Source organism: Hermetia illucens, chromosome 4 (assembly GCF_905115235.1).
Source record: "Hermetia illucens chromosome 4, iHerIll2.2.curated.20191125, whole genome shotgun sequence".
Lineage (NCBI taxonomy): Eukaryota > Metazoa > Arthropoda > Insecta > Diptera > Stratiomyidae > Hermetia > Hermetia illucens.
Genome location: NC_051852.1, coordinates 72,596,522 through 72,608,218, shown reverse-complemented (window position 1 = coordinate 72,608,218; position 11,697 = coordinate 72,596,522). Strand labels below are relative to the sequence as shown.

At 40.1% G+C, this 11,697-nt stretch overlaps 1 protein-coding gene across 5 annotated transcripts in view; it reads right to left on the bottom strand.

The window, feature by feature from the left end:
* Positions 1-340: 340 nt before the first annotated feature.
* Positions 341-11,697, bottom strand: part of LOC119655190 (coiled-coil domain-containing protein 50) — a 46,015-nt gene continuing 34,658 nt past the window's right edge. The window contains exons 2-10 of one of the 5 annotated variants that reach the window (XR_005249883.1): positions 9,664-9,726; positions 9,470-9,608; positions 9,296-9,410; positions 2,308-3,021; positions 2,122-2,241; positions 1,664-2,034; positions 1,498-1,607; positions 1,270-1,435; positions 341-1,218 (exon numbers count right to left, since the gene is read on the bottom strand). Coding sequence is in view for 3 of the 5 variants with exons in the window: in XM_038060956.1 (XP_037916884.1) it covers positions 1,326-1,435; positions 1,498-1,607; positions 1,664-2,034; positions 2,122-2,241; positions 2,308-3,021; positions 9,296-9,410; positions 9,470-9,608; positions 9,664-9,726 (1,742 nt within the window). In the remaining 2 variants the exon portion in view is untranslated. Of the gene's footprint in view, positions 1,436-1,497; positions 1,608-1,663; positions 2,035-2,121; positions 2,242-2,307; positions 3,022-9,295; positions 9,411-9,469; positions 9,609-9,663; positions 9,727-11,697 lie in introns of all 5 variants that reach the window. The other 4 variants (XR_005249884.1, XM_038060957.1, XM_038060956.1 and 1 more) reach the window with 4 other exon arrangements.

Below are 11,697 nucleotides of genomic sequence, written 5' to 3'. Positions count from 1 at the left end.
GACAAACAACAACATATAATATTCGGTAATACTTTTAAAATAATAAAATCAAATAGAAGAGGAATACCATGTTAACATTCTACTATACCATATGTTGCACAAGAAACTACGAATGGCCAATTACATATCACCACACCCTTACCTTTCAATGTCTTTATGCTAATGTTTTTCATAATTACAGATATATTTTCTTTTCTAGAGATTAGAAGAGGACAAAAATTGAAGTAATTTGTTGATAATTTACGTTTTTATTGTAATATATAATATGTATAATCTTATTTTTGCTTTTCCGTCAGGACAATTGCATTTTTACAATAAATTTCTCTTAAATTTTTTTATATTTTGAAAATCTCTGAGCTTCCAAGTATTACAAACTACGGTTGATCATTATTCAACCAAAGAGGCTAATTTCCACAATTTTTTTCTGGGTTTATGATTTTTCATATCTATTTCTAATTTGTAGATTTTCGAGTTATTTAAAAAACGTGTTCGTTGCCGATATTGTTTATCTTTCATCTGAGTACTAAGTATTTCCTCCACCATAACTGCATCTTACTTCTCCCTATTTATTGGCCACTACACGGTAACATGCTTTTAGAAAAGAAACCACTCTGAATCAAATGTGACTAACTTCATAGCTGAGAAAATTTTCAACGGACTTGTATAATACAGTTAGCGTCCATGGATTTCACCATAAGCTCTTCTTCTTCTCATCAGAAAAAGTACAAAAAATTCTGTTTGAAAACTGTAAGGCACACTTTTTTGTAAATTCTTCTGTTTTCTCCTTATTGTAATAAATACATATATTTGGAATTCCAATAGGGAATTTATATTTAAATATTAAAAAACTTTTACCTTTGTGAGCATTAAATCACACTAAAACATTTGGTTTCTTGAAATTCTCAAAAGAGAATTTTGGTATTAATTAAAAATGCATTCAGTACTGTGAAAACTTGAAACTAAATGAATATGACATAAATGTCTGAGTAGAAGTAAATTGAAAGAGTTGCGTAGAAAAGTCCAATGTTCCCGCATCGACAATTTTACATTTTATAATAAAAGATTTGCACAAAATTCATATAAAAATATTCTCATGTAGTCAAGCAAAAACTTAAAAAAAAAGGGTTTAAAACCATGTTCAGCAACACAAACGTCTTAGAGTCAGCGAACATTTGCGAAACTCCCTTCATGCTTATCCACTTTCACCTTTTAAGTATCCTAGAGAAAATAAAAGCTGCATAATATTTGAAAAAAGTGTCCGTAATTTACCAGAAGAAATGGAAATAGGTGCTACGAGGCTCCATGCTATCTTTGACCCTGTTGAACTATTGATGCGAACACTTATCTTTTGGTTTCTTCTTCTTAACGTCAAGTGATGCACTCCGTCTTGTCCCTTGAATTGGCATATAAGGGGGAGCATTCTTTGAATTATAACCTGCCGTGTAATAAACCATCAAATACGAAATGGCGTTGCGAAAGAATTTCAGAAATACATACCCATCGACGCCGACATGGGTGAGTTTGCTTGAGCAGCGGCATTAGAGCTTGTATATGTTGGGTCAATAATTGCTGCAATGTTTCCGATACTTTCTGGTGATTGATTGCTCCTAGAAGTTTTCTTTGTTCAGATTACTCCTGCATATTACACTGCTGAAATATTTACCTTAAAATTTGTTTCTGACCGTCATCAGGCAATGCAAGTGAATTTGGCCGATTTTCCACCTTAACTTCATCTTCTATGGGCAATGTGTAGATCTCATCATCTTTGAGGGTGAGTTCGGCGTGTTCAGCCGATATCGAGCTGTGCATCCTTTCATGGCGATAGCTACTTTCTAGGGAACTGTGGCCACTCGCTATTAAATCTATAGGATTTGAGTAGGAATCGCCATCGGTAAGGAAATCAGCAGATCGAATCGATTGGGAATTTCCGGGCGATCGTTGTGAAAAGGAATGGCCCTCAAAGTCGGATTGAGGTCGTGCTTGCATTTTTTTCAAACGGGCTTTTTCTTTTGCACGCCTAGCTTTTGCCCGTTCCTGAAATTCGTGCCATAGAATTTTGTATACAAACTCTTTAATAAATAAATTGAAGGAAATGGAATGGTTTGTAAATGTGGAAATTACCCTTTCTTGCAGCATTTTAGCCAATTCTTTGTCTTGAGCTTCGATTGCCAATAATCTATCTCGTTCCTCCTGTGACAAAGATTCCCTAGCTTCTTCCTTTTGTAGACGAACAGCCAACTCCTATATAGAGAATATAAGGGATTATCTGAAAAAGCAATTGATAATGGATACAAAATATGACCTTACCTCATCACGTTTCTCTTGTTCTAATTTTCTGTCCAACTCCAAAACTTCTTCCGGAGGAATCCCCAAATCTTTTAGGGCTGTAACATTTTTTATATTTGCAAGCGAAGGTTTATTTAGTCGCATCCCATTAGCTGTAACATTCTGGCGGGAGTCATCTATGGTTTTCACATCTTCAGGAAAAACCACCTCGTCCATATTATCCAGTTGCAAATTTTGCATTATGTAATCATATTTCTCTGGGGAAAGCTGTAATTGGTGTGCTTTTAGGTGAGCAGATCTTGATTCGGATGCCAGGTTATCGTTCAAGTTATATTGTCTAATACTTTCAGCTACGTTATCGCAATGGAGGGAATTGTCATTCGGAAAACCCTTTCGATCACTAAGGGGGCAATGCTGGAGAGGAGGACTATTTTGGGGGATTTGAGGAACACGTTTTGGCGGTAAAGCATTTCTAGCAGGTGGTGGAACGGGTGGCAGCGGTTTATAAATCATATTAGCATTTTCAAAGCAAGGTGGAAGCGTGGGGTTGTTATTGGGTGCTCTCATATGTTGTTGAATTTTAGGCACGTGCAAATCTAAATCTTTTGTGGCCCGTATATTTGCAACATCACCGTGCTGTTGATAATGTAATAGATTTCTATGTGCAACATTTGAGGGTGATGGTGTCGGATAATCAGCATTGTCTTTCACCTGCGCTCTTTCAATGTAGGTGCGCTGAAAAAAATCAACAAATTTTCTTCAATTTAAAATATAACGTCAGAGATAGTCATGATTTTCTTCAGTTTTTTATTTCAAGGCACGGCAAAGCAGAGATGGGTTGATATTAGAAATCGGGGTCCATGCATTCACCTTTCTTCTCAAAATTACTAAAACAGTGCTTCTATCGAACTTTACTAGAAAATCTGAATCACAGACACAAGTCAACTCGCGGAAATGATCGAACCCGAAAAACTCAAATAGAATCAAGTGTAATCTCGCGGTGTTTCTAGCGATTAAATTATTTTAGACTAGACTTGCCTACAAGACTTGTAGCACTGATGAAGGGAACAAGTGGTCCCTGAAAAATCAGTATTTGTAAAGTTAATAAATATTACTAGCGAAAAGAAAAGGCAAGCCTTAATTATTTCAAATAAAATAGAGTAACTATCAGACGTGATACACGTAAACCAGTGTACCTGTTTCAAATTTGTTCATAATAGGCTCTGAAAATATTTCATTGATATAAACAGTGAAATCCCGACAATTCGTATTTCCGGTTAATTCGTACAAATTTGTAGGTCCCCAGAGTTAATTTTCATTATTTTGTACTCCTGATAATTGGTAATCCCGATATGCCGTCCCAAATCCTCAGTCCCTTGGCCATACGAATTATCGGGATTTTACTTATAGGAATAAAATTACAACTTTACTGAATTTTTTCAATATTTCAATACATGTAACATATATGTAGCGCTATTGCTCCTCATATGTATATGCATTATACTGAGGTAAATATTGATATTCTTCAGTTAAAATAGATGTCATTAGTTTATATTGATGATTGACTCCAGTCGAGAGCTTGACACGTGTTCTTTTTAAGGTTTTGTGTGAAACAAAACCTTACTAAAATTTCATGTCTGTCTGTCACACCCGATTTACTCAGAAACGGCTGAACCTGTGCGAACGTGCGATCAATTTAGATAGATATGTCCGTATATACTATGTATGAAAGTTTAGGAATATATGAAGGAATACTTTGAATTGTTAGCTACATATATAATAACACAAAACCTTTATACTTGAAACCAGCTTCCGGTATTTCGACTTGCTTATGATAGATACTGCCCATATGGGCTTCCCGGGATCGATCATTAGATGACCTGACCACCGCGGCCTATTCCTGCGGATTTTCATCATCATCAACGGCGCAACAACCGGTATCCGGTCTAGGCCTGCCTTAATAAGGAACTCCAGACTTCCCGGTTTTGCGCCGAGGTCCACCAATTCGATATCCCTAAAAGCTATCTGGCGTCCTGACCTACGCCATCGCTCCATCGTAGGCAGGGTCTGGTTCGTCTTCTTTTTCTACCATAGATATTGCCCTTATAAACTTTCCGGGTGGGATCATCCTCATCCATATGGATTAAGTGACTCACCCACCGTAGCCTATTGAGCTGGATTTTATCCACAACCGGACGGTCATGGTATCGCTCATAGATTTCGTCGTTATGTAGGCTACGGAATCGTCCATCTTCATGTAGGGGGCCAAACATTCTCCGGAGGATTCTTCTCTGGAACGCGGCCAGCAGTTCGCAATTATTCTTGCTAAGAACCCAAGTCTCCGAGGAATACATAAGGACTGGCAAGATCATTGTCATGTACAGTAAGAGCTTTGACCCTATGGTGACACGTTTCGAGCGGAACATTTTTTGTAAGCTGAAATAGGCTCTGTTGGCTGACAACAACCGTGCGCGGATTTCCTCATCGTAACTGTTATCGGTTGTGATTTTCAACCCTAGATAGGAAAAATTATCAACGGTCTCAAAGTCATCTTCTCCTATCCTTATTCTTCATGTTTGACCAGTGCGTTTTGATATTGTTGGTTGGTTGGTTTTCGATGCTGACGTTGCCGCCATATACTTTGTCTTGCCTTCATTGATATGGAGCCCAAGATCTCGCCTCAATGGCCGCCTGCTCGATCTGGATGAAGGCAGTTTGTACGTCTCGGGTGGCTCTTCCCATGATTTTGATATCGTCAGCATAGGCCAGTAATTGGGTGGATTTAAAGCGGATCGTACCTCTTGCATTTACCTCATTTACCTTGTTTATGTCGAATGGTCTTGAGAGTGAACCTGCTTCTCTTATCTGGCCTCGCAACTCATGCGATACTGCTGACTGAAGAATCCGCAGTCCGTTATCATTGGTATCCCTATGTAAGCTATGGGAGCCGACGTATCGCCTGAATACGTGCTTCGAAGGTCCGTTCAACTGCCTTCTCCGACTCTGCAGTCTCATCTGTAGGGGCGTGAACGTTAACGAGGCTCATATTTCTAAACTTGCCTCGGAAACGCAGTGTGCATAGCTTTCGCTTATATTTTCAAAGCCGATAACAGCAGGTTTCATTTTTTGACTGACTAAAAAACCTACTCGGAGCACATGGTTTACTGGATGGCCGCTATAATATATGGCGTAGCGGCTCTTCTTCAGGAAACCGTTCCCTGTCCATTGCATCTCTTGCAACGCTGATACATCAGCCCTGTATTGGGACAGGGTATCGGTTAGCTGTTCAGCAGCATTCGATCTGTACAGGGAGTGTACGGTCCATGAGAAAATCGTTAATCCGTTGTCGTTGCCGGGTTCGTGTTAACTCTCATCTGATTGTCAGAGGGGATTCTGGGTGGTGTTGTTATTCGAATTCGGAGCACCATGCCAACGAGATAGTGATCCGAGTCTATATTGGCCCCCCTATATGTTCTGACATTCATCAAGGCTGAGAGGTGGCGGCGTTCGATCAACACGTGGTCAATTTGGTTGAAAGTGGTCCCTTCTGGAGAGGCAGCAGGTTTCATTTTTTGGCTGACTAGGAAACCTACTTCGAGCACATGGTTTACTGGGTGGCCACTATAATATTATATATGGTGTAGCGACTCTTCTCCAGGAAACCGGTCCCTGTCCAACGCATCTCCTGTAACGCTGTTACATCAGCCCTATATTAGGACAGGGTATCGGCTAGCTGCTTGGCAGCTTCATCTTTGGACCATGAGAAAATGCGCAAATCGTTATTCCTTTGTCGTTGCCGGGTTCGTCGTTGTGTTATCCGTCCAGTCCGAGACTTCTGTTGTGGATTCGTAACAAGTTGTTTTCCATGTAGGGTTGTCAGCCCTACCAAGAAGAATTTGCTCATCCTCCACTTCCACAATCATTGCCGACATTTGGACCAGTTCCACCTGTCAGCACAACGGCGCTGGGGAGTTTCGTCCCCACGTACTCGAGAAGGGCGATCAGACCCGAGTCTGCAAAGAACTCATCTGAAGTGGCTCTGCCACGAAGCCTCACCGGAGGTTATCTGGTACCATGGGAACCGGGATGGCCCTCTGAGAGCATATGCTCCAGGAGAAATCCTGGAGGATGTGCCCTCGGCCCGGTTATTTGCGGTTGGCCCCTAGTGGGAATTTCATGGTGGTTGTGGTTATGCCTACATCGCGGGCAGAGCTCCTCGGAGCTCAAGCGTGGAGTTGCGCTGTACAACTCGGGTGCCCTATCCCTTAGTTGCGACAGAGGTGTTAGATAGGCCTCGCATCCACTGGTATGAATGCTGAGCCTGCACTCAGTATAAACCAGGACCGCTGTGCCTGCATGGCGGGGCTCTGATTGTAGTCCCAAAATCAATCCGTGTCCGAAGAGGACCGTGGAATTAAGCCTTCACAGCAGGTACTCACGTTAAACCCCCAGGACTTTCGTGTCAGCGCAAGTGAAGTCGAGGAGGCAATAAAACGAATGAAATCGGGGAAAGCAACAGGACCTGACAACATCGCATCTGAGCTCTGGAAAGCGAAGAGCTGAAACCCAACACTGACTCAGTGAATTCTTTAATTGGGTTATTCAGGAAGGTAGAACACCATCTGACTGGCAAGAAAGCACCACTGTTCCAATATGGAAAAAGAAAGGTAGTCCAGCAGAATGTTCAAACTGCCGTCCGATCAGGTTACTTTCCCATACCATGAAGATTTTTGAGTGCATTCTTGACAAACGTATTCGCCAAATCGTTGAAACAACTGTGAAGCAGGCCGAATTTCTCAAAAACTTTGGAACGAATGACGTAATACACACTGCGTGGTTACTCATGGAGGAACACCGTGCGAAGCACTGCCCTTTTTCCATTACATTTCTGGATCTGGAGAAAGCATTTGAACGTGTACCAAACGAACTCATCTGGTATGCTCTATGACAGCACTTAGTGCCAGAAAACTCGTGCGTATCAACCAACGTCTCAAATCCAAAATTAACGGCAATGTCGTTCGTCTATGGTTCTAAGTGTTGGTCGACTATAAAGGCAATGAACGGCGTCTTGCGGCAATGGAGACGAAGATGTGGTGTGGACTAGTGACGTGACACCTTTTGATCACATCCGAAATGAGGACTGTGAGAGAGGCATCTTCAATGATCTGGTCACGTAATTCGCGCTAACGAGAATTCACTTGCCAAGATTAGTCTGAAAATCGAAATCGGTGGTAAGCGACCAAAAGGCCGGCCGAAACAACGGAGAATTACGCTGGATGGAGATTTAAAAGCCTCGAGATTGCATCCAGATCAGGTATTTGATAGAGCCAACTAGCGAAATCGCTTAAGTATTTGAAGAGCGTAGTACATTTGCGATTCTTTCCTTCCGCCATCCAAATTCAAGCAAAGCGCTGGAAGATGAATGTCCTGTATATAGCTTTCTTACTATTATTTTTATTATTATTACTATACAGCATCCGCTTATTTTTCTTATACTCTAAATATATACTCTATATATGTTTAGAGGAGACATATGAAAAGGCGGAACAGTACTCTTGGTGCAAGCACCACAGATTAAATGTAGATAAAGTTTTCCTAAAAAAAGATTGTGGTTTTCACATCACATTCAAATTTTAAACACGTTTTTTTTCACAGCAATATTTTTGAAGTTGACGTGGAAGATTAAAAAAAGACTTACCCAGTCACTCTCAAATTTTAATATGCTATTATACACATTCAAAGTTATATTAGTGCTAAATATTTTGATTTACTCAGGTTTCTTGACGGCAACAACCGGAAACTTTCATTTCTATGCAGAATTTCCCACTCAATCCAAACCTCCTCTTTACTCCTTCATTAATTTTTGACCTCCAGATGTACATAGCAAAGACATAAATATTGTGCGCATTCTAAATAAACAAACGTCACTCATTACGGCATATTGATTGATACATATATGGAAGCATCCAAATTGATCTAACGCATCTTCACGCATTTGCACTTTACCCCATGCACAAAAGCAAACATATATGTGTTTAAAGTAAATACTATTGGTACCAACGTTATACATGTCTATCCTATGGGACTACCGGTAAACTTAATTAGCACATCCAAAAACATACACATGTCTGCCTCAAGTAATTCATACTGATATAGAAATAATTATAAAAAGGTAAAAAAGGAAAACTAAAATATCTCCGTGGACGGGGTCATATAAGCACTTTATATGATGATGACGTGATGCACCTTTTAGAGTGCAATAAATTTACATGAAATGAAAAATTTTCACCTTCTATAACTTTGTTAATAGTAGTTCACTTTTTGGAGTACACGTTTTCAATTTTCACTCCATTGTGTTTCACCCAATATAAGAAATAAATCATTTTCAAAAGTACCAATTGAGGCCTTTCATTTGATACTGCACATGACCATACTCTGTGAAAAAAATGTACAACCCCCTTTCGCATATATGGGGAGTCCTTCCCCCTCAAACTCAGCACAAAATGACGCCACTTGCTATATGTAAAGGGATTTACAACCACAACTTCTCAGTAAATTTCGTGACAGACATTGAATCAATTTTAATAAGGCTTTGTTTCACACAAAACTTTAAAAATAAAACATTTGAACCGGTCGTTGCCCATTTGAAAGGAAATAAGCGAATATCGCCCGAAATAACTGATATATATTGATTTTATTTAGTAGCGCCATTATAATTTTCGTTTCATTTTATCGCTCGCCTCGACCTTACTGATTTGACATCCTGTACTGACGGTATTTTATGGAAAAATGTATGTTTCTTCAAACTCAAACCTGCCTTAAAATGGTTGATATTAGCACAACTGAATCGTACTGATTACGACAAATCTCTTTGATTTTTTTTTAATAAAATTTCTGGTGTACAAAACCGAGAAAAGATGAAAAACTACATGACGGGCTAGGATAAAACTGAAAGCCCAAAATGGTTGCGAGATAGATAATCATCAATTTGCTTTGAATATATATTTACCTGTAGCAATTTGGCCACCGATTCGTTTTTAGTGCACTCCCTTAACCGTTCTCGCTCTCGATCAAATTCTAATTTGTCAGCAATCTCTTTTGCTAGTTCAGCATCAGCACGTTCTCTGTAGCAAGGAAAACATTTTCAAATTTCTTAATTAAGGAGAACTCAATGAAAATTTACTGCTCCAACAGCTGCATGTGGTGAAGCTCTGCTTGTTTCACAGCGTCCTCTCGTTCCTTGATTTGCTCATGCAACGCGGTTGGGAAATCCTGTCTTACCACGGCGTTCCGGAATCGATTCCCATTGTAGAATTCGTTTACTGCAAATTAAAAGTGAATACATGGATATGTAAATCAATAGACATTAAGAATTACTTTCTTGAGATTGAAGTTGATACGCCAATGCTCCATCCTCTCGTACTAACCACTCCTTGCATACTGAAATATATAAAATATAGGATGGTGAGTAAGGAAACCGATAGCTGGAATAAAGCAAATATCCTGTGAAAACCCTGTTATTTGTTTGTTATTAACAATTGAATTGTTAGGCTCGGTGATCTTCAAAAATTATTTTATCTTAAACTACATTAGTCAATATTAATTTTGGTACAGTGATAAAAATGGAGTTATATTTACGAATAAAAATACACAAAAATTAAATGTTGCATTAATTTCCTCCTTCCTGAGTGTGCTTATCCATCATTATTGAATTTGGAGCATTTCTAATCGTCAATCAAACGAATGAAATCAGGCGAAGCAACAGGACCTGACGGCATTGTAGCTCTGGAGGTTAGAACACCATAGGAAAGGGAAGCACAACCGTTCGCATGGAGGGCCAGTTCCAAGGAATGTTCAAATTATAGTTATCCCATACCATCCAGATTTGGGATAATATTCTTGACAATCGGGTTCGCGATTACGTTGAAATTACTATAAACTGCGCCCGTTTTGTCAAAAGTTGCGGAACTGCTAATGCAATACGTAGTGTGTGGTTTCGCATGGAAATACCGTGAGAAGCATTGCCCTCCCTATATTGTATACTTTAGATATATCCAGAGAATATGTTTAAACATATTCAAACTCAACGGCAACAGTCGTGATGTCTGAGGAGCTCACTGCGCTGTGATCTGAAAAGTAAAGTTCGAAGTTTACCAGGTATATTTCGTGTCTCTCTTAGCAACTTATGTACTTGGGATTGATGCACTCAGCCAATGGTCAACTGCACTATAAAACTGCTTGATTTATTAGCATAACCTGGATTGAGGGGCATTGCACAATGGAGGTCATTCGCCTTGTCCAGCGACGAAGAGAGTGCATTTGCTAATATGCAGCATTGCTTCCTTTCGTCACGTTCTGAGGTGTAGGAATTTAGTGTATGAAAATTAATTGCATTAATTTTTGCAAATGCCACCGCTAACATTCAATTTGAAGTTCAAAGTCGGGGTTACCGAAAACAAAATTAGAGAGGGTTTGAAGAAAGTGAGGAAGGTGGATCGGCGAACAGCTCAACTCGAGAATTTTGCTAGAAGCCGCTGTCGGAAGAGGATGCATCGGAACTAGTAAAGGTATAGGCGACAACTTGTAGTGAATTCGCTAGTGAAAAGTAGCAAACTCCAATTAATTTTAAATCAATTACGGCCGCTGGAATTGCACAAGTGATTGCAAATTAACACAAAATGACTATAGGGTGGTGGATGGTCAAAGGGTAGTATAGGTCCCAGGGCGAAACATGGATTGGTACCCACGATGGAGCATAAAGCTTGGGAAACCTGCCGAACTAACACCAACAGCTCTCCTACAAACCCTATCTCCACCTCGGTGGTAACCACTAGGAGTTCTTTTTTAACGAAAAGCTGCAGACGGAGAAAGATGAAGGCGAATCTCCTGCGCCTAAAAACGGGATAAATTGTACCAACCAGTTCTCCAGGTTGGGAGTTGGAGAGGGCTGACAGGCTGATGTAGTAGCGTTGCAAGAGATGCGCTTGACAGGGACCGGTTTCCTGGAGAAGAGCCACTACACCATATATTATAGTAGGCATCCGGTAAACCATGTGCTCGGAGTAGGTTTCTTAGTCAAGCAAAAAATAAAACCTGCTGTTATCGGCTTTGCAAACATAAGCCAATGGCTATGCATTCCGCGCTTGCGAGGCAAATTTAGAAATATAAGCCTGATAAACGCTCCCGCCGCTACAAAGGAAACTGCAGAGTCGGAGAACGATACCTTTTACGAGGCAGTAAAACGAACCCTCGAAGTCTGTTCCAGGTATGATATCAAAATCACCATTTTAACAGCCAAGTAGGGACGGAGCCCGTAAGCAGACGATATGTTTGATTATTCAATTAGCAGTGTCACACGAAATGGCCGTTGAAAGTACCTTGCTTGCAACAAACAATCGTAGGCGTCTCTAG